Source organism: Phocoena sinus, chromosome 5 (genome assembly GCF_008692025.1).
Source record: "Phocoena sinus isolate mPhoSin1 chromosome 5, mPhoSin1.pri, whole genome shotgun sequence".
NCBI classification, from domain to species: domain Eukaryota; kingdom Metazoa; phylum Chordata; class Mammalia; order Artiodactyla; family Phocoenidae; genus Phocoena; species Phocoena sinus.
Genome location: NC_045767.1, coordinates 131519898 through 131544687, shown reverse-complemented (window position 1 = coordinate 131544687; position 24790 = coordinate 131519898). Strand labels below are relative to the sequence as shown.

General features: G+C 36.8%; 1 protein-coding gene across 1 annotated transcript in view; it reads right to left on the bottom strand.

Annotated features, from left to right (window-relative positions):
* Positions 1 to 24790, bottom strand: part of FAM13A (family with sequence similarity 13 member A) — a 346933-nt gene that overhangs the window by 263022 nt on the left and 59121 nt on the right. Inside the window, exon 4 of the mRNA XM_032632953.1 lies at positions 17226 to 17403. Within this exon, the coding sequence (XP_032488844.1) occupies positions 17226 to 17403 (178 nt within the window). The remainder of the gene's footprint in view (positions 1 to 17225; positions 17404 to 24790) is intronic.

Below are 24790 nucleotides of genomic sequence, written 5' to 3'. Positions count from 1 at the left end.
AGAAAATTGTTCAGAAAAAAAAAGAAGATATGGTACATATATACAATGGAATATTAGCCATAAAAAGGAATGAAATCATGCCATTTGCAGCAACATGGATGGACCTGGAGATTATCATGTTAAGTGAAGTAAGTCAGAAGGAGAAAGACAAATATCATATATCACATATACGGAACATAAAATACAACACAAATGAACATATTCTATGAAACAGAAACAGACTCACGGACACAGAAAACAGACTTGTGGTTGGCAAGGGGGAAAGGGGGTGGGGAGGGATGGACTGGGAGTTTGGGATTAGCAGACGCAAACTATTATATACAGGATGGATAAACATCAAGGTCTTACTGTGTAGCACAGAGAACTATATTCAATATCCTGCAATAAACCATAATGGAAATGAACATGAAAAAGAATGTGTGTGTATATAAATCACTTTGCTGTACAGCAGAAATTAACATTGTAAATCAACTATACTTCAATAAAATTAAAAAGAATATATATATATATATATAAAACCACAAATAAATCCCATTTTACAGATGGGGAAACAGACTCAGAAAAGTTAAGGAAATTTTCCTAGGGCCCTACAGTCAGTAAATGGCAGAGCTTGGATCTAAATCCAGTCAGTCTGGCACTGGAGTTTACGCTCTGAAGTACTTTCTAACCTGTTCGTGATTTTTTTCTTTGCTGGGATGAATTCTCGTACTTCGGATCTCAGCGTAAATGTCACCTCAACAGAATGGCCATCTCTGATTCCCTAATCAAAAGCAGCCATCCAGTCCCTCGCTGTTCTATCACCCTCTCCTTAGCCATAAAACAGTGCCTGTCACGGAGCAGCACAATAAATATTTGCTGAATGAACAAGGATTAAGAAAAGTTTGTTACAATTACTAGAATTTTGGAGCCGTAAGGTACCTTTGAAATAATATATTTCAACTTCCTCTTTTACATCTGAGAAGAGCTATTAAAGAGACATAGTGAATTGCCTAAAGAAATGAGGCATGCAGTGGTAAAGCAAGGACTTGAGTGCGGTGCTCTTAACAACTAGTTCTGTGTTAATCTTACTACTTGGCTTCCAAATTTAAGAGACTTTTGATAGCATATCTGCAATCAAATTGTGATGATAGAAGCCATGTTTTATGCTTAATTAAGGGAAAGACTCAAGAAACTAAAACCCATGGATACAGAAAAACTGCTCATTTTATGTGTAGGTTTATGTCTTTGAGTGAGTGAAACTGATTAACATAAATGACTGAATAGCTACAATGGTATTTTATCGCTCTGAAGTTATTGCCAAGAGAAAAGTTGCTAACGTTGTAAAAACATAACTTTGTTCCTCTACTTTAATATTTACTTAAAATAAATGCCAGTCTTCAAACTCCCAGTCCACCCAATGTCCCTGTCGTCCAGCTTGTACGTACAGCTAAGCAAAACTCAAGCTAAACATTGCAGACTAGGCTTCGCATGTCCAGGATTATCAGTGTATTCCTCTAACTTAATCTGACCCCGCCACGTCTCAGGGTGCACGTGAATTCTTCTAATAAGTACTAGTGCTGCCTTTAATTTCTTTGGGCAAGTCTGTTTTCATAGAGAACTAGAGTGAGTACCCGACTGACCACATAGCATAAAGAAGGGTGACGTCAAGGCAGAGCTGCAGATTAACTGCTATGTGAGCCATCTTGGTTTTTATAAAATGTGAAACAGGGCCATTATTTCCACTAAACGGATAAACGTAGATAGCCTATGGCTGATGAGTTTTTACAAAACAATGAAAATGTTTGAGATCTCAGGATTCCAAAATCCAAAAAGAAGACTCGACAAAATATATTAATTATTCAATTACAGCGCAACAGAAATCAATTTTAAAAATAAATTATAACGTTACGGGTTGTGGGTACATTTTAACATGTTTGATGTGATGCCGTGTGAGGCTGTCGAAAGAAGAGAGTTTAAAAAACCTAGGACATTCTTTGAAAACAAAAAAGGCCCAGGAAAGCAATACACTGAAATAAATGCAAGGAATATTTGCCATCTATGTTTAAAAGTACATCTACAAGCAAGATTAATCCCCTAGATTAATCCATGCACAAGGAAATTACACTGATCTATATTAGAAATGAATACCATAATTATATCTAGGAAATAATAGTGCCTAACCTTTTACATGTCCCTGGACGTCTTTCTTCCAAGACATACACTTGTTTCCTATTTTAAGGACAAATCCGTGGCCGCAATACTGTCAACTGAGCTGAAGCCCCACGATGGGGAAATTTACAAACTGCGGTGAATCTGCTTTTCTAGAAAATCACTAAACTGTAATCACATATAATACTAATATGTCCCAGGAACTATTCTAAGCTTCATATATATTATATAAATATATATATACTGATATATAGCTATATATACACTTACATATATATATTCATATATACTAACAATCACTATATAAGATAGCTAATATTATTATCTCTCTTTTGTAACTGAAGAAATGAGACGTTAAATAATTTGTCCAAGATCCTACTCTTAGAAAGTAATGAAGCCAAGTTTAAACCAAGGCAGTCTGGCTATGCCGTCTTTCTATACCAAATTATATAAAACCTGAACCATGTCTTATTTCATTTTGATTTATCACAGAATTGTTCCCATGACCCACCAAGGCAATTCTCTAGGCTCATCGGGGGGGCAAATTTTTCCTTATTAGCCACATTAAGGAGAACGAGATACCATATGATCAGTCTGCCTTTTAATATTCTATTAGTCTTTAATTATGAATGGGGGGGTCTCAGCTTTTTCTAATTGTAACAGTTAAATCTTTAAAAACCAAAGTGATATGACCTTCTACCTGAGCCCAATCTAACACAAAAACATTCCGATCAACTGTGTATACAGCAAACATATTATTCGATCACAGATTCTATAGAACTCATCAAAAACTAAGCCCTCCATCATTTACATTCTATTGATACTTCAGGAACAAACCTACGTGCATTTCCCCCTTTTGTTATCTAATAGAAAATTTAGAGGAGGCATGACGAATTTAACAAAGACTGTATGTGATGGTAAAAAATTGAGAACTTCCAAGTTCTCAAGTTTAAAAACTGAGTCAGGGGCTTCCCTGGTGGCGCAGTGGTTGAGAGTCCGCCTGCCGATGCAGCACACACGGGTTCGTGCCCCAGTCCGGGAGGATCCCACATGCCGCGGAGCGGCTGGGCCCGTGAGCCATGGCCGCTGAGCCTGCACGATCCGGAGCCTGTGCTCTGCAACGGGAGAGGCCACAACAGTGAGAGGCCCGTGTACCGCAAAAAAAAAAAAAAAACTGAGTCAGTCGTTATTTATATTAATACATCTTAAAATGACTACTCATTCTAGAAACAGAGGGGTTTTCCCCTAATCCCAGAGGTAGTTATTTTTTCCCCATGTAACATTGTGCCTCTCATAATGTTTTCTTAATGAGTGTTATTCAGACGACTGTTCTTTTGGAAACAGTATAAAGTGTCATTATGTGCCTGCAATTAATGATTAAAAAAATCTCTATATCTACAAATCCAGGATACTTTTCTCAGTTCTCTTTCTCCTTGATCCCTCTCTACAGTTCACGATTTCTTGAAATTCCATTTTCTTTGGCTTTGGTGATGCTACACTAGCTTATATTCCTCTGATCTCTCCAAATGTTTCTTCTCATTACTTAGTATAGACATTTCCCAGATGCCACTGTTCTTGGAGAGTTTGTCCATTTTGTCTTCAAGAAGTAAATTAGAATGAATGACTTTCAAACTCTAGCTCAGCCAGATTTTTCTCTAATCTAATTACAGTTGCCTAGCTGTAGATCCCTGATGGATAATTCTTAGGAAGCAGTAGGAGAACAAGTAAGGTTACACAAGAAATTAGGGACCAAGTCATTATAAGGCTTTGAATATCATGGTGGAGAAAAGAAATATCCCTGAATGAAAGTCTTGGAAACAAGAGAGAAGATCTGATTTATATTTTAAATAGGTAATCTAGCAACAGTGTGGATTTGAAGTAGTTGAGAGCAAAAAGGAAAACCAGTTAAGAAGTTACCAAAAGCAGCCAAAGAGGAAATGAAGAGAACTTGGGGGATGCCGAGTACATTAAAAGGGAGGGAGAACTATACATCAGCTAAATTTGAACGAGTCACAAGCCACTTCCCTGGCATACACACTCATATATTCACATGATTGGGATCTCTACTATAAACCCCACTGCAACACTGATCTCAACTGTAATTCAGTAATTATTTAAGGAATCTCCCTGTTCCCCCAACAAGTATGAGCTCCCTGAGGGTCTGAACAATGTTGTTTGGCCAAGAGCTGGCACACTGTCTGCTGGCATACAGTATGTACTCAAAAAATACCTGCTAAATGAATAAATTTGCCAAATAAATAAAAATTCTAGAAAACTAAAGTCACAACAAAATCTTAATGCGGAAAAGAAATTCACGGATCAACTAGTAGCAAACAGAAGGTTAGAAAAATTAAATGACTTGCTTCAAGTCGCAAAGCTAGTTAATAACAGAGGGGGGAGTAGAATTCTGCTCCTCCAAGACTAGAGGAAAATAAAAGAAACTGCAAATGTAGAAGGCAGATATGGGGGTGTAAGATAATTCTGGAGATTATTACGTAAGTGTACATACACGCCCACATGTAATGTTGAGAATATAAACTTGTCCCTGGATTTTGTCAACGGTGAGGTAACATGCCTCAGTGTATAAATCTATATATTTTTGCATGTATACCTAAATTTGCTGCTTGTCATTACTGGATGATGATGCCAAAAGGTTTCAAAGGTCAATAGCTATTTTTAAGATTACCCTTGAACAAGACATATGGCACTAGTTTTTACTTGAAATCTTATAGACAGCAGCCATTACATCAGTAGTTTGATCTTGCTTTCCCTTGAATTTTCTTTTAGAGGTATGAAATGAGAAAGCAGAATTATTAGAGTCTGCGTTTGTTTTTTTTCCTCCTGAAGAGAAGAATATTCATTTTAAATTCTTCCTTCAATTTTTTAAAGTTATATTTAAAAACTGACTATACACGTATGGACGTCAAGGCAAAGAATACAATGAAGGTTATTAATCCCGCACGTAACCCATGACTTCTGAGATAAAGCACAGTGCGGTACATAACAACTTCTGTAGTTGAGAAAATATGTGATGTAGTGGAAAACCCAGCAGGCCAGGAATCAGAAGACATCCTATTCTTAGTCTTCCTGCCTACAAGTTATATAACTTGAAGCCAATCATTGACACCCAGCCACCAGCCACCTGATGGAGCCTCAAGTCAGCCTTTGTGAAATAAAATCAACCGGCCTTCTCTCTTCCTAATACTGATACAAGGAATAAGCAAGATCGTGCATGTAGAAGTCCTCTGAAGGTATTTTTGAAGGGAAACATGCAATTTCATTTTTTAGATCAGTATTTAACAGAGCAGTGTTGATGACTTCTGGCTGAACATTTCTCTTTAAGAGATAACTGACTGACTTTAAGGACCTTGAATTTACCCTGGACCATATATTTTCCCAGCTGATCATTAACGGTCAGGCAGACGTTATTGCTTATTTACTGCATTCCCACAGAGACGGAAGGACTTAAGGTATTATTTTTAAAAGGATGAGACAAAGCGAGAGAGAGGCATGGACATATATACACTACCAAACTTAAGGTAGATAGCTAGTGGGAAGCAGCCGCATAGCACAGGGAGATCAGCTCGGTGCTTTGTGACCCCCTGGAGGGGTGGGGTAGGCAGGGTGAGAGGGAGGGAGACGCGAGAGGGAAGAGATATGGGGACATAATTATATATATAACTGATTCATTTTGTTGTAAAACAGAAACTGACACACCATTGTAAAGCAATTATACTCCAATAAAGATGTTAAAAAAAAAAAAAAAGATGAGAAATTTTTTTGCTCTGGCTCCAATCAGTAATGTTCAAGTACTGAGACTGGTTATTCTCTAAAGAGGTATATTCCAGAGAAGGGTTCACACATTTTAAAAACACTGCATCACACTGATGGGGTAAAAGACCCACAAGCCATCTACTTTACCCTTTTTCTCACATCAGCACTGACCTTAAATGTATTGACCTAAGAGTATTAGGGGGGAAAAAAAAATCTCTGCTCCTTGCAATATAAAAGTAAATTCTTATTTCATATAAGAAAAGATGTAAATTACCCTGGACACTTTTCAGTACTATTGGCTGTTTATCTCATATACTACAAACAAGCAATCTATTTCTATCTATGCAAACACTTGCAGATCTAAGGTTAGTACATGGCCATCTCTTGAGTGAGACCAAGGTCAAAAAGCACCCTTTCTAATTGCTTACGTTTAAAAAAAATCAAGGCTTGATACACCATTATTACCATTAACCAGAGTAATAAACTTTACTCTACCTTCACACAGAATATTGGGAGGAACACTATGTATGGGTCATATAAAATTATACACCATCATTGTTCCTGGAAAAACGTAAGAGAACAGCTAACAGAATTTGTAGTATCATCTTCAATATGTATATTTGATTTCTTATGATTCAAACTCATGTTCTTAGCTGATAATAAAGGGAATAACAGACTTGACCTTACTATTAGATTTAATTATATGTAATTGCAATATTTGGCCATTTTGAACTAGAAAAATGGCAGTTTTATATGGCTCGACCTATACTTCTATTCATCTGAGCAAGGGACAATGATAATGTAGAAATCTTTCTGCACCAATGTGGTTTTCTTCTCTCTGAAAAGCAATTGATTATTCTCTTGCCTAGTTCAGAGTTTCAAATGGAAAAAACCAAAATAAATTTCAGTTATATTTAGCTTCTGTAATCCTAAAGATCGATACTTTGTACACTTCAGCTTTTTATCCATAAAAGTACGAGAGTACCAACTATGCTTATGGATTCACCCTGAGAAATACATAATTGAGGAATATACTTTTTGTATACACACAGAATTTAATATACAAGTCTGTCATCTTCTATACAAAAAAATCTTGGCTATGAGCAAACAACAAAAAAAAACATCTTCTATACAAAAAAACTAAAGGATTTAAATGACATGGGAAACATTATAATTTAATGTTTTGTAAAAAAAAAAAAGCAGGATTAAAAAGGTATATAAAATATAAAACATAAAATTTACAAAAGAACATATACATAAAAAGAAAGCTGAAAGGAATAGACAAAACATTTTAAGTTAGAATTTCTGATATTATCTAGGATTACTGGATGATTTTTCACTGTATACTTGACAACTTTACATGTTTTTTTTCAAACGTCTTCAATTTTAGGGAAAAAAATCTGTAAGTAAAAATTGGACTAAATGGGGAGATATGTCATTTTACTAAATGAATGACTCAATATTAAATATTTCAAACTCTACCTGAGTAAAATTAAAACTCAATGGGAATTTTTCAATCTAGAAAAATATTCTGATGTTCTGGGAGAATATATGCACATAATTATCCAGGAAAATCCTGAAAAAGAAGAATTAAGTGGAAGAATACCACTCATGACATTAAAATAGAAAGGGTATGATACTAGCACCAGAGAGGCAGGTACATTCATGTAGGGGAAGAGAGCCCAGATAAGGCCAAAATATATCTAAAAATTTGATATAGTAATGACAAAAGTGACTTTTTGAATCACTTGGCAAAGTATGAATTACTCTCTAGGTATTTGGTTAGCAGGCTAATTATTTCAGTGAAAAATTACATTTTTTTAAAAATTACATTCTTAAAGCATACCTTATTCCAAAGTAAATTTCACTAGAATTCAGTAACTAAATATTTTAAAAATTATAAATATGCTATGATAAAATATAGGAGAATATTTAATAACTTTTAGATTCCCATATACCTTTTCTAATATTCACATATACTCAAGATTTAATTATCAAAATATGAAACTGCAAAAATATTGAGACAATATAAGTAAATATTCTTACAACCTTGAAGTAGAAGGTCTTTTATGGATAACATCAAACACAAACAACACAAACTGATATACAGGATTAATAAAAATTTTAAACTTCTTTATGGCAAAAAGAATTATGAGGTTTAAATGTGAATTTTATATATAAGCTGTGAGTATTTCTAATATATAACAGTAGATTAATAGTTGTACTACAAAAGGAACTCTTACAAATTGATTACCAAAACAAAAACAAAAACAAACCCTACCAGCTTAGAAAGCCTGAAAAAAGTAAAAAGGCAATTTACAAAAGAAAAACTACATGGGAAAACAGGTTTTTAAATATTTTGAACCTCACAATAATCAAATAAGCAACATTTTTTAACAAGAAATAATATTCAGTTATATTGGCAAGTATGAAAAAATAATAACATCAGTATTGGAGAAGGCGTGGGAAAGGGGAAACATTCAGAGGTGGACGCTCCGGCATGAACTGGTACAACCTCTCGATGAAGAAAAAATTTGATGCTACAAATATCCTTTGACTAGTCAAGTCTACTTCTAAAAGTACATCCAAAGAAAATAATCAGTGATATGTGAAAAATGTATGTTCAGTAATAGTCTCTGCAATGCTGTTTATAGGGGAAACAGTTACTGAGTGGTGATTAAGAGCTTGGAGCTGAGGAACTAGGCTGTCTGGATTCAGATTCCTGATGCTAACCTCTTCCTACCCATGTGACCTGCAGCAAGTTTAACTTTCTGTGCTTCAGTTTCTTCATGAGTAAAGTTCAGACAAGTAATAGTATTTGCCTCATACGGTTTTAAGGATAAAATTGGCAAATAAATGAAAAGCACCCAGAACATTGCAAGGAACTTAGTAAGCACTCAATAAATGTTACCTATTATCATTGCTGAGAAAAAAATTGTGAAATGCCATTTATAGGGATGGCTTAAGTGAAGGATATTGATCAAAAGATCAGAACACTATGAGGTCATTAGAAATGATGAGGTAAAATTATAAGCATGGAAAAATGCCACAGTAGATGACATTAAGTTTTTAAAAAGGGTTGCAAAGCAGGAATATTTTACTACCTCATCTTTAATCGAAAAAATGTAAAGATATATGTGAGCATTCAGAGAAAAGAATATGGAAGCACATAAGCCGAAGTACAAACAATGACTGAATGTGGGTGTAGAATTATGGATGATTTTCACTTTCATCCTTATACTTGTGGTTGTTTGGTACGAAAAAAACTTTTCTTTTTAAATTAATGTTACTTTTATAATAAAAAATAAACTTATACCCATTTTGAAAAAAAAGGCAACTGGAAAGTCAATTAACACAATTAGAAGTGATGGGTGATTGATAACGCAGAAGTACAGGCAATGAAGTAACCACGGGAAAGGGCTGGTCCGGGTTTCAGCAGAGAAAGACCAAACTTTCCACTCACCCATTCTTTAATTGCCAAAAACATGTTTATGGAGGATGACGATAATATATACAATTGTGCTAAAAATTACATGAACTTGCAGTTTATAAATAGATATGTCAACAGCTTATAAATATATAAGAATGTGAGACTAGGGCTTGGGCTTAATTTTTTTAAAAGATCAACCATCTACATTTTTCAATCCAAATGACCAATTTCCCAAAAGTAACATTTGGGCTACAAACCAAACAAAGCTTCTTAGTAGCAGTTAGCAGGTAAGATGACAGCAACATTGTAGGCTTATCTGGTTACACATCCTGTTTATGTCTACAAATTTAGCTGATCTCATCTAATATTAACTGATGTCCAAATACCTAATTATGCGCGCGCACACACACACACACACACACACACACACACATCATGTAACCACAGGTTATACGTTAGTGACTTGGTACCGTTAACTTACTGTATTATTTTGTTTTCAACATTTGAAAGAGGCCAATAGCAGCTTTAAAACCATTTTTATGGTATCTCTAAGCAAAAACATAATATTTCCTATAGAAGCACATGTGGAAGGCCTTATCATTCAAAATCTAAAATTGATTGATCTCTTTAAGCTTCAGAAATACCCATATTACTGATTACCTTATTAACACTGAAACATCTGTTTTAAGGGACAGGATTAACTTCCTGATCTATAGACAAAAGGCAAAGGAAGCATAGGGATGAAGCAGAGTTTGATCAAAATGGCTTACTCATCCGTAGCAATTAGCAGATTTGTTTTAATTACTGGATATTAAATTTTGATGTTATTGATATTATTAAATGATGGAAACTGAGTCTACGCAATGAGTTTAATACAGAGTGTCAAGAATATTAAACAACCAAAAAAAAAAAAAACTCAGCTAAAGCATCATTAGGGGGTCTTTGGTCTCTTCATCAATGTCTATTTAACAAATAGATTTTTAAATTAATAATAAGAGTAAATACAAATATTTAGCTTTTTCTAACATTCTCAGCTTTGAATACTTTTTCTCAAAGGAAACTTCAAACTCAAAGGACTCCTATAATAATACCGGGGAGGTAAAATGTTTACAGTGAACTTGCTGTTTATGAGGAAATTAGGTTCCAAAGTCAGCATGTAAAAAAAAAAACCAGGCATAGCCAACATTATTCTTTAAAATTCTTAAAGTACAACACTCTCACCGTAACTTAAGAAAACAGATTTCTTCTTGTATTGGAGCAGCCTGCTGAGTCCTTAGGTGCACAGTGCCTTAGAGCAGATTCTCAAAAAACAAAAACAAAAACCCGAGGCTGCGGCAAGGATGGGGATGTTGGTGCATAACTTTGGAAGTAGGGGACAGGTCAACATGGGCGGGGAAAAGAGGCAAGTGGGGATGTGAAACAATGAATAGTGCGCATAGCTATTTTGCAAAGAACACCAAGACACACAACAGTTTGTTTGAAAGATGCTGTTTGATGGCCTGGAATCCAGCAGGTGGGCTGCAAGGAGAGAGAAGCCATGGCATGCAGTATTCCATGGGAGGGTGAAAGAAGAGATCTAGCTGGTTTCCTCCCAACTCCTGTTCTGCATTGCTACGGTTCACTCAGAGGGACTTAACTGTTCTAGACTTTCAGGTTGCCTTATTCAGCCCCTCTGGCAGCCATCAGGAATTCAGATTCTAGTCCAGAGTCCAAAAGTGATGGGGGAAGCTCTGGGCAGGCGGCTGGTTGGCCCAGCTGCAAGGCGGCAGCCGAGGAGAAGGATCCAGCATTCCCAAGGCAGCTGAACAGTCAATCCCTGGTGGCAGATTCGTCTGGGAGGTGGATAGTGCCAAGGCAATCTGGGGAGACACACATCACAAGATGTGTGTCTGATAATTTGAAGAAGTTGGTTTGTATTTAGAAGTTTTACTGGACAAGAAAAAATATCTTCTTTAAATATTAAAAGGCATACTCAACACTGTATGATCATAATACATGTAAGAAGAAAGTGAAAACGAAGACAACTGAGATAAACAAAATGTCACGTCTCTCATCTCACATTTCTAAGGAGCTCACTTCATTAAGCGGTATGATGGGCAAAATGTATAAAACCTGATCTTTCCCTTAATGCAATTGTAAATGTGTTCAGTTAAATGTACACACATTTCAACACCACTTTACCAATTGTCTACTATGCACCAGGGCTTTCTCTTATAGTCTCACTTAAGCTGCAAAGCAAACTCTATAGGTCCCATTTTACAGAAAACTTAACAGAAAAATAATAACACAGAAGGTCGCACCTATCAAATGACAGAACAAGGACTAGAATAACATTCTTTTATTATGTCATGCTATCCAAACCACGGAAAATCCAGTACCCATTTTAATAATTATCAAAACTTAGGAAAGCAATTGCTTCTAATCTCTAAGAATAACATTCTTTAGGAGAACTTGTACTTGTCTTAGAAACTAGAATATTAGGGATCTCCCTAGAAAAACCATATACAACTTACAGTCCAAAGTTTGCTGAATTTTTCATAGAAAAATATGTATTACTGTACCGTAGTATATTATAAAAACATTATTATAACATTATTATACAAATATAGTGAACTTTGTGGGCCTCACATGCCCCTTCACACCAGAAATATTCATTACCCCAGGTGCCGAGAGTGTCGCCTACTTATGGCTCATAGCCAAGTCCCTCCCCTAAGATTACACCACCTCCCTGGTTACAGCTCACTTCCAGTGACTGATGGAGATGGGGTAAATGGACCAACCTCCTTGACTCAATTTAGGGTATCTCTGAAAAGCCATTCCAGCTTCTAAGTGACGCTGGGACTGAGTGAGGCCTTTGTTACCACTGTATAGCAGTTCAACTTCTGCCTAATCCTTCTTCCCTCCATCCCTTACAGGTATGGTTCCAAAGAGCACTACCCAATAAAACTCCTGCTTGAAACCTGAGTCTCAGGGCTTAGAACTTGGACAATCCAAACTATGACAAGAAGAGATACAATAATATTGAATGTGATGTGACAAAATGAGACTGAGAGATAATCAGAGTTTTAAATGTGTTTACTAGGGGAAAAAAGAGAGCAAAATAAATAAATATCCAACAAGAGAAAAAAAAACAAAACCCTGGGGACCTGATAGGAAAATGGGCAAAAACACGAACAAACACGTCGACAGAAAGATACACAAATGGCCCTTAAATATAAGATGTTCCACTTCATTTATAATAAAATATGTTAATATTTTTTATTAACTTAAAACTATGTTAGCACTAGCCATGAACAATCTGAAAATAAAATTAAGAAAACATATTTAGAATAGCATCTAAAAGAATACACATTGAAGAATAGATTTAACAAAAGAGTATGAAATTTGTGCTCAGGAAACAATAAAACATTGTTGAAAGAAATTAAAGAAGACATAAGTATGTAGAAAGACATCCCATGTTCATAGAATGGAAGATTCAATATTGTTAAGCTGGCAATACTCCCAAAATTGACCTACATATTCAAGAGAATTCCTATCAAAATACCAGCTGGCTTTCTTTTGCAGAAATTTACAATATGATCCTAAGATTTATATGGAAATGCAAGAGGCAATCTTGAAAAAGAAGAACAAAGTTGGAAGGTGGACATTTCTTGATTTCAAAACTTACTAAGAAGCCATAGGAATCAAGACAGTGTGGTAACCGCATAAGGATAGATATATAACAGATCAATGGAATAAAACTGGAAGTCCATAAATAAACCCTAACTATATGGTTAACCAATTTCTGACAACAGTGCCAAGACAATTCAATGGAGAAAAACAGTCTTTTCAACAAATGGTACTGGGACAACTGCACCCAAAGGAATGGAGTTGCACTCCTTCCTTACATCACACAAAAATTAACTTCAAATTAACTCCACAGACTTACATGTAAGAGTTAAAACAATAAAGCTCTTAAAAAAGTCTTCATGGGTTAGGCAAAATCGTCTTAGATACAACACCAAAAGCATAAGTGACAAAAGAAAAAACTAGATATATTGGACTTTATCAAAATTAAAAATTTTGTGTTTGAAAGGACACAATCAAGAAAATGAAAAGACAACTCATAGAATAGGAGAAAATATATGCAAATCCTGCATCTGATAAGGGACTTATATCCAAAATATAGAAAAGACTCTTACAACTCAATAATAAAGACAAAAAAATCCAACTAAAAATGGGCAGATGACCTGAATGGATGTTTTTCCAAAGATACACAAATGGCCAATAAGCACATGAAAAGATATTCAATGTCATTAGTTATCAGGGAGATGCAAATCAAAACCACAATGAGATACCACTTACCATGGAGACTCTAAACTTCCTCTGAAAGGGTAAATGTAATAGAAATATGGAAAACAGGAAAAAGCCATACAAACACCAGAAACAAACTCATGTATGTGTAGGAAGTTAATATGTGACTGAGTTGGCATTGTAAATTAGCAAAGAGATGTACTGCTCAATGAATGATTTGGTAACAATTAGCTATCTACTTGAAGAAAAATCAAACTGGATCCATATGTGATAGATACAAAAATAAATTCTAGGACCTCCCTGGTGGCACAGTGGTTGAGAATCTGCCTGCCAATGCAGGGGACACGGGTCTGAGCCCTGGTCCAGGAAGATCCCACATGCCGCGGACAACTACGCCGGTGCACCACAACTACTGAGCCTGTGCTCTAGAGCCTGCGAGCCACAACTACTGATCCCACATGACACAAGTACTGAAGCTCATGTACCTAGAGCTCGTGCTCTGCAACAAGAGAAGGCACAGCAGTGAGAAGCCCGCGCACCACAAGGCAGAGTAGCCCCCGCTCACTGCAACTAGAGAAAGCCCACACAGAGCAACAAAGACCCAACGCAGCCAAAAATAGATAATTAGTTAATTAAAAAATAAATAAAAAATAAATTCTAAATAAAGTAAAAACCTAATCATAAAAGCCTATAAATATGACAAAAGAAAAATGTTTTGTAATACCTTTATGATATTATTAGTATTAAGCAAGACATTATTAATATTAAAGACCTAAATTCTGATAAAAAGAGGAAGAGTTGACACATTAAGTAAATTAAAATCAAAAAAATTTATAAAGCACCATAAATAAAGCTAAAAGGCAAACAACAGAATGGGAGAAAATGTTTGTAATCTTTATAACGGACAAGAGACCTAAAGAACTTCTACAAAGCAATAAGGCAGGGTACATAAAGAGTCACACTCAGGATGTGCACTGCAACTGTTTTAGTAACAAAAAATCGACAACCTCAGTGCTCATCAATTGAGGGATAGTTAAGTTAGAATAAATTCACACTTTTAATAGCTAAAAGAATGAGGTATATAAATATTTTGTCATTAAAAGTTCTAGTGTTACCATAAAAACAATCAAGCTTCACAATATATGCATCTTAATCCCATTTATATTTAAAAATAGATTTATGGGACTTCCCCCTCAGTCCAGTGGTTAGGACTCCACCCTTCCACTGCAGAGGGCGGGTTCAAACCCTGGTTAGGGAACTAAGATCCCACATGCCATGCAGCACGGCCAAAAAAAAAAAAAAGATTTATGGCTATGTTCAAAAAGAAGCAGCAGGGGACACTTCCCTGGTGGTGCAGTGGTTAGGACTAGGTGCTTCTACTGCAGGGGGCACGGGTTCCATCCCTCATGGGGGAACTAAGATCCCACACGCTGCACAGCGTGACCACCCCGCCAAAAAGGATACGTATCTACCGGTATGTATTTTCCTGATTTTATCTCTAAAGAGAAGCGGTTGAAATGGGAGGAACTAATGGACGATACTTTTATTCTATATACCTCTACACTGTTTGAATATTTTACAGTGATAATATTACCCAATCATCTAAATTTAATAACCCATAACTGGAAGTACATGTTGAAAACCTGGTAATTAAGAGTCACCAAGAAGCCCAGCTTCCAGAATACCAATCATATATTATTGGTATATTCCTTCCAGTTTTATTATTGTATATTTCATAACAATATCATTCTGTATCTAACATTTATAGCCTTTAAAAAATAACATTTCATGAGGATTTCCCCTTTTCAGAAAAAAATCCTCCTCTACTGACCATATAATGTATACATTGTATTCACCTAAGTTATTGAAAAGTATTTTTTTTGTCTTTCAGTGGTTCATGGTGAGAGAACTGTCCTTAAATGGCAGGCTTTCTACTGATGATTTTTATAACAGTTATGGACTAACTGTGGTCATTGACCTAACTGTGGTCACAGGAACTGAAGTAACTATTTTCTTGTCCTAAATTGGCGAACTTCAAGTTCAAAATAAACCATCTCTCCCTCTTTGGACTCAATCAGATAAATGAGTACAGAACTTAGTAAGTTCTTAATAAACACTACCTGCTATAACTATTATACTCTATTTCAGTGAGAAAAGTACCTAATAGTGACTTCAAAATCCAAAAGTTTAGAAATACACATCAGTTAGTAGATCACACCAATGTGAATGTACTTAATGCCATTGAACTGCAAACTCAAAATGGTAAACTTTATATGATGTTTATTTTACCACAATAAAAAAAATTTGAAAAGCTATACTGATTAAAAGACCATATAACTCATTTCTTACTGGATATTATGATTGACTAATTGAAGCAGAAATTCCAGATCAAGCCCAATACAAGTCAGCAATGAAGTATGACCCATATGTCATTCGATAAACACTCTATTTACAAATTCATTTTCACCGTCTCTAGAATCTCGGGTTTCAAAATTACTCAACAGTTTTCTACTTACCTTTATTTCTTACACGTAGGTCACCCAAGGTTTACTCTGCAGATAAGTGTAAAAAAGAACAAATACAGTCTTTTTACTATCACAGGGCTCCTGAATAAGATGTTAGTGGAGCCCGTGTCTGAGACAGCTACTCACAAGACCCTAACATATCCTGTGCCATTATTTAAAATGTAAATCTCTAAGGTTACAAGGGGGATTAGTTATTCAAGGTAGAATTTCTCTCCACAGTCACTATGATCTAAGCCAGAGTTTATATTTAGAGTCATTCTGACGACTGTAATATTACTAGTTCCGGGCAGCTGAATGAGTCTGTAGATAAATGGAGTGGATAAGCAGATATACTATTTAAAAAACAAAACAAAAAAACTTGCTGAGAACTTCTGAGAGCTTTAAAGTGTCAGTGGTCTTTCTTTCTCTCTCCTTATAAGTAGAAGGAACATGTCTGATATCAGAGGTATTAATAGGAGAGTTAAAAGCAAAGTCTCTGGTTTACAAGGTCATAGTTCATGTATCAATGATTAAAGAGCTTTAAGGAATAACAGGGAAAACATAAAGTTTTACCAAAGTTCTGTGTCCAGAAATATAACACCTACCAAGGAGACTAGTTTATTTCTGGTCTATTCCTAGAAAGTAGATAAATGTAGCTGAGGTTACATTTTTCTCTCACTGACATATTCTGCTTGTTATTTTCCATCTATTAGCAATGATTTGAACTTTATCACTATTAAAAAAATTACATACTATATCAAACTCCTTCCCTTTTTTCTAATCAATGTTTAAGATTAGATTTATTTAAATGTCCATTTTAATCAAAGTAAAACTCATTTCCAGAATTTTAAATAAGGTTGTTTGAAACATTACAAATTACAGTTTCATAAAAAGGCATAGCTTCCTTCTTCAAAATTGGGATGAAAAAAAAGGCTAAAATGCCCAATACCAAAAATGGAACTTCTCCAACATAAATTGGTTGACTTTTTCGTCTGAAATATGTTTCTACATTGCAGTGATTTCAGGCAGTTGTAAAGGAAAAGGTGATATGTGATGATATTAACAGCAAAACTTACTGAAAGCAACTTGGCCCAAATACAGTGGCGAGATTGTGAACATTCATGCGGTTCTGCACATGGTGCTTGGCTACTTTTGTCAAGAATTGGCAAAGGTACTTGAGGAGGCAGTAGTGGGTGTCTGGCAGCTCTTTTATTAAGGCTCTTAAGCTACTCTCCTGAGCATCATTTCTGTCATCTGGAAAGAAAAAAGAACGAAAAATGTTCTCAGGCATATTTTACAGTAACAATAACAAAGATACACCGGTACAATACATTATAACACTTAATTCAGAAAATCATTCCCAGGGACTGAGATATAGCATTATAAAGAGGCATTTTTGCCTTTTCTTTGATCCTCAAGCATTTGACTTTAAAGAAAAACTAACTTATTCAAGACATCCTGAAAACCACAAGCTTTTTATTCAGTGCAGAAAATAGGTTACTATTTCAATTCTGTGTTTTCATGACACATATTAAGATAATGGTTGGGTTCTTATTCATAGAGGAATCTTCCATTTGACTTTTGTCTTCCAGTCTGTTAAAAACAAGAATCTCTTGGTTGAATAAAATTTGATACAAGAGACCTTCCAGGATTACCATGAGTGACACCAAACTTAGTAATCAGGAATCTGTGCACAGAGAAAACTGAAGGAAACTTTTAAGTTTTACACAGCTTTTTAATCGCCCACGTCATATAGTTTAGAATTTGCTACGTGCCTCATACAAAAGCCTAATAACCTTGTATAAAGCCAAAAGTATCCAACGATGTGCCAGAATTCACAGGCAGACGTGTGAAAAGTTCTCCTCAGTTCTCAAAGATTTGTTTGTTTTGTCAATATTTAAATACAGTGAAGTTGCTATCTTAAGTAATTTTGTATACTACTTTCCATCAGAGGAAAATACAAATCTTTTACAGCGAATACTTAAGCGGAATAATGACGATCCATCCTTTAGACGGATGTGTAAGAGAATGAAAATTTAACCCAGTTATATTTAACACACATTGGATTCTTTAATTGAGATAGGCCAGCTGCTTTAGCCAGTCAAGAGTATAAGAAACAGAAAAGTGAAGCAAATAAGATGCAAAGGAAGAGGGCTGATGGTTAACACTGATCAGTCAGCGTTACAAGATACATAGGCAACGTGCCATCACAGGAAACAAAAACACAGAAAACACACAGAAAGTCACAGACTGCTACTGAGTGTCTGCAGAGCACGGGATAAGAATGCAGGCTTGGGAGCCACTTTCTGGGTTAGGATCCTGCTTTAGCCGCCTACTACCTGTGTGGTCTCGGACTCTTCACTAAACTGTTTCCTTATTTGTAAGTGGTAATAGTAACTATCCAGTAGGGTTGTGATGAGGATTAAATGAGCTGACAGTTGTAGAGTACTTAAAGCAGAGTAGTTGACACATACTGAGTGCTATGTTAAGTATTTGTTACACAAACAAAATAACTTTTTGCTTTACCTTCATTAATTTGGTTTTATGAGTACACTGAGGTTTTAGTGAAATGTCTTTTAATATAAACCCTAATCCAAACCTAACCTTTATGAATATTAGAATAAGTGATGCTGTCAAAAATAGCAATGCTGGGCTTCCCTGATGGCACGGTGGTTGAGAATCTGCCTGCCAATGCAGGGGACACGGGTTCAAGCCCTGGTCTGGGAAGATCCCACATGCCGTGGAGCAACTAGGCCCGTGAGCCACAACTACTGAGCCTGCGCGTCTGGAGCCTGTGCTCCCCAACAAGAGAGGCCGCGATAGTGAGAGGTCCGCACACTGCAATGAAGAGTGGTCCCCATTTGCCGCAACTATAGAAAGCCCTTGCACAGAAATGAAGACCCAACACAGCCAAAAATAAATAAATAAATTAAAAAATTTTTTTTAAAATATAAAAAAATAGCAGTGCCAAAAATGTGTAGATTTCAATCTTTGGTAGAATCATATTGGAGAACATTCTATTTATGATTAGAATAATTATTTCTTACTGATCACAAACAATGTGATTCAATAAACTATAATGTTTAGGGCAAAATAGATTTCTTGATTCTAGAAGTTTTTCATATTAACTTAAGTTACATTTAAAAAAGAAATCATATCCAAATACTTTGATAATCCATAAAGACTTGTGTGGTATGTTGCATATGATGGCATTATTTTCCACTGTACTATGATCTTGCCTACCAGGAATACGTAAGAAATGGAAATAATTAAGTTTGGAGTGATTAAAAATGAACTGAAGGCTACCCATTTCTCATGCCTTTATATCATATAAATATGAACTAAGAGAAAATGCACTCCTATTTGTTTTTTTGTTTCTTTTTTATGGTGACTAATCCAAAGGGAGTCTGGATGCCTTCATGGGTGTGTGCTCTCATTCTAAAATTGTGGATTAATTCCCAGCGTTTCAGGGTACAAGCAACAGCTTTCCAACAGCCTTGACAATGCACCCCTGCCCTTCTTTCTGGCTCTGAAATGAAACCTCAAATCCTACGGCAGGCAATGCGTGAAGACACAAGATCAAAAAAATATATTCAGAATAGTTAGGAATTTATGACATCTTTGAAAAAGAAGCAGTACTTTGATTATACTTCTAATATTCTGAAATACAGTGGATAATTTCCCAGGAAATAAAACTGATAAAAAAAATAGGAAGGGAGACATCTATTCAGAGAATCTCCAACTTAACAAAATACCATGAAATCCTTTATGGCATGAATGAAAGAATCGCTAAATATGTTTTCCAAAAGCAAAAATAAATTTGAGGGAAAAAATATATCTATCTCCTTCTACCCAAGGGCATTTCTGCTGCCTCTGATGGAAGACAGATTCACTGGTTCACTCGCTGGGTGAGGACACGAGTGTCCTCCACTTGGGCGGCTCTGACAGCAGCACATCACGTTTGGACCTTAAATATTCATAATTTACCTCCTGAATTTGTTCAAATACATCGACAGGGCTGTCAAGACCTTACTTTATTAGCATGACATTTCTACTCGCCTCTTTCCATACAGATTAATTACGTGCTACCGTAATACTGAGAATCTGCCATGTGCACTGCGTTTCCAGAAACACGAGGTAAATATCACCATTATTGTCGGACTACAGCAACCCCCCAGACGAGATCTCCTACACGTAAGATTAATAACTGCTCCACACGTTTAGAGGGGGACTGTGGAAGAATGCCCAGCGTAGCACTCCGTGGGGGAGTGTGGGTATGAATGTGCCTAAGGAGATGCCTTCTGATGTTTTCCAGAAGTAAAATTCATAATAATTATTATTGCTTGCATTACTTTTTGATTCACTGGTACCTAAATATAATAAACAGTGTCATATTCATTCATGTTCTTGCATTTATATTGGTCATGACAATGTCTCCCTCAACGTCTCACAGCATGAACAAGCGTTAGCCATGCTTCTATCTTGGGCACATTGATTCCTAACGCATACTTATGGCACACTATGTGTGATGTTGATCACATGCTGTCTTCGTGTCTGATTGTCTCTAACACCAGGAATAGAGCACTGAACAAAATAAACATCATGCTTTTATTAAGCATATTCTACTTGGGGGGGAGACAGACAAAAATCAAGTAAATTTTTTTGATTTATGCTATGAAGTGCTATGAAGAAACATAAAGCAGGGTCGGGGGACTAAAGCAGAGCGACGCAGGAGTGAGGGATGGCGGGGAAGCCCTCTTAATGAGGTAGTGATTGTGTTTACCTTATCGAAGTCGAGAAGGCCTCTCGGCTGTGGTGACAACCAAGCACAGCTGAAGGAAAGAGCCAAGAGCATTCTAAGCAGCGGACACAGCAAGTGCTAGGGCCCTAAGTGGGTCCTGGGGCTGGGGCCAAGGGGTGGAAGGTGGGAGAGTGGTAGGACATGAAATCCAGGGACAGTGAGGGCAGACCACTACAGTCTTATAAGTCATGGGTTTCTTTTTTCTCCCCCTATGTCAGGGTTCTGAGCTGTGGGGAGACTTGAAAGGACCACGCTGGCTGCTGTACTGAATCCCAACTGTGGGAGGCATAGCTGAACGCAGGGAGACTCTGGTTAGAGGACCACTGTGACACTCCCAGAGGAGAAAGGCCAGCTGGCCTGGACCAAGTTGCCAGTGGTAAGATGGTGAGACACGGGCAGATTCTGGATTGGGTTTCAGTGTGTCCTGTTTGTTTTACACATGAAAAATATGTGTACGGAATACTTATTCAATCATTCAACAAGTAGCTATTGAGTGACCACTCTATGTCAGGCACAATTCTAAACATTTGGGATACATCCGTAAACAAAACAGAAATCCCTGCCTTGATGGAACTTACATTCTCGTGGATGAGACATTAAGAAATAAACATAGTGATAGGGCTAGAAGAAACTGGGAGTACTGGCCAGGGTGAGGCGTGGTGACTGTAATTATAAGTAAGATTGTCAGGAAGGCCTAGTTGACAATGCATCTGATGTCTGGAGGAAGTTAAAGTAAAAAAAAAAAAAAAACAAAAAACCACAAACTGGCAAATGTAAGCTCTTTCAGAGTTGGAGATTGAGTTTTAAACATCTTTTAAAGCCCCTCAATGCCTGGCATATAAAAAGTGATCAAGAAGTGGTTTTAATAGATCGATACACATTTAAGGCACACTTTTAAGCCACGCAGTAAGACCTAATACTATAGGAATAAAGAGACGTCTATATATCAAATATATCTAAAAGAAATGTGGAGTAATTTAGTCCATTTACAGAACTAGCTGGGTCAGGGTGTTACATAGGAATTATACTACAGGGAGTATTTAAATGATAAGAAATCCTTTGATGGTCAGAGAGGAAGGATACTCGGCGATAAAATTCCACAGAAAGGCCTCAGAAGCAGTGAAGTGCGCCTCTGCGGATGCATTAGAATATTTTAACTGTTTTAAACTTGAGGTTACTTCTAGAATTAAATTGGAATAAAAAATTAGGATGTGTATAATTTATTAATCCAAAAGGCTTAAGAAAACTTTGCAGATGGAATAATGGTTTAATAATTGAAACAGTCATCATTTTCCTTAACATCAATCTTTTCCTAGGACAAGAACTAACTTTTCTCCATTAGTGAAAAGTGCCACTTCAAATTATTCATGTTTCTGAAAAGATTTTCATTGTTGGCTGAATTTGACCCATTTTTTAAGCTCAACCGCAAACAAGAAACGAGCACACAGTACATGTGGCATACAGGTGAACTACTCAGCAGTTGAAGAAGACTGTACCGTAAGAACTTTTGCTCCAGATTAGGTAGCAAACGCTGAACCATGTGACAAGTATTTGCTCTCATTAAAAAGAGATTAGGATCATAATCAGTAACGCTGGACCTACATCACGGGATGGCACCTAACTCTAATCTGGACATTTATCCTAGCGCTTGTCATGTGCTTTGACTTTTCAGTGGCCATGAAGTTATACTGCATTACTATACATACAATCTTAGCCTCAAGGAGAAAAAAAAACAACAACTGGCAAAATGCTAATCTCTACTACGATGTATCTCAGGGCCGTGAGAAGGTCAGCCATTAAAAGAACCAAAATATTTAGCTTCATGGCGCCAGATTCACTGAAGTAGCTTTTTATTTCCTCATTAAGTCTCACACAAGGATTTCTGAAAACCTGCTAATCTATCCGATAGAATAGTGAGCTGCTGCTGACCCTGAAGACGGAGGAAGGTCACAAGCCTGAGAATATGGACAGCCTCCAAAAGTGGAGAAGCCAGCAGGGAAACAGGGGCCGCGGCCTCACAACCACGCGGAACTGAAAACTCCCCCAAACCCGAATGAGCCTGGAAGCAGCAAGAACTCAGACTGACTGACACGTCGGTTTTGACCTTGTGAGACCTAGGGAAAGAAACCAGCTGAGCTTACACACTTCCCACAGAACAAGGAGACGGTAAATGTGTGCTGTTCTAAGCCACTACATTTCTGGTAATCTGTCACAGCATCAATAGGAATCTTAGGCAGCCCCAGCTAGAGATGACTAGACTGAAAGAGAGAGATTAATTAACTCTTCCATGTTCACACAGCTACCACGTAACCGAGCTGCAACTCAGATCCCAGCAGTCTGACCTCAAGAGCACGTGATCTGATCGGTGCGCTCCAACAAAGCTCGCCGTTACTAGCATCATTATTACACAGCACCTAGCAACTGTCTCAGACATGAAAATATTTAAGAAATGTTTCTTGAGTCAACAAATGAACAAGCAAAATTGGTGAGGAGTCAGGGGTGGGAATCTTCATTCATTTACAATCAATTATAGCTTCTTAGGTCCTGGGGAGTATGCGGGGAACAGCATATTAATAAAAGCCTACAAGAGTGTCAGGTCACAGAATGTTTTATACAACATGTAAGAATAAACAAAACACGAACTATATTTCTTTCTAAATACGCATTCACAGAAGAATGGGAAAAATAATCATAAAACACCAGCTACCCTGGATTGGCCTGAATCTTACCCCCGCATTTCATTCCTCAGGAGTGGAATCGCTTCTTTAGAGTGACGAGAAGTTTATATACATAATTATATCTTATGATTAATGGAATTGGTATTTTTCCACGTAAAGGGAGAGGTTATATTTTTACAGCTCTCTCGCAACCCTTGCCCTTGACAACGTTCTCAGAAGCCTCACGCAAATTTCTCAAAGGGCAGGATGATAAAGTGACTAATAAAAATTAATATATTACAGCCTATTCTTAGAAGCTATTAATGAAACGACAAATCTTATCATTCTGATTAGCTTCTGCAAGATGCAGAGGTGTGTTTATTGCCAAATTAGCTGGTATCTACACTGACACTCCCACTCCCAGAAGGAACCCACACGTTACAGCAAAGGCAAAGGGCGCAGAAGAACAAAGAGTTAGGTTCACATTTCAGTCCTATAGCCAAAACCTAACTCTCCATGACACCTAAGTAGTAGATCAACATATCTTTTCTGTGGGCATCCACTGAGGGCTGAATGCCTGTCAGTGGGGACAAAGACATAGATTAAAAATATAACAAGCAGGCTTCTCTGGTGGCGCAGTGGTTTGGAGTCCGCCTGCCGATGCAGGGGACGCGGGTTCGTGCCCCAGTCCAGGAAGATCCTACATGCCGCGGAGCGGCTGGGCCCGTGAGCCATGGCCGCTGAGCCCGCGCGTCTGGAGCCTGTGCTCCGCAACGGGAGAGGCCGCAACAGTGAGAGTCCCGCGTACCGCAAAAATAAATAAATAAAAATTAAAAAAAAAAAAAATATATATATATATATAACAAGCATGTAAAATATTCTATCTAAATATCAAAACTAAGAGCTCACATCTAGGCTAAATGTTAGACACAAGCATGTAACAGCTGAAGAACCTGTTTACAATGTGGGAATGTCTGTACACAGGAGCATGGGAAAAAACGTCATAGCATATAGGAGGGGGAGCCTCCCACAATGATGCTAACCTTCAACAGTACTAGCAATATCCCAGCCAATAAAACTCGGCTTTCTCCATAAATCTAGTGCTATATTAAGCGAGCAAAGTACAGTAAATATGTAGTTTCAGTGCAAATCATACCACTCCTATTCTATCCACCCTCCACTA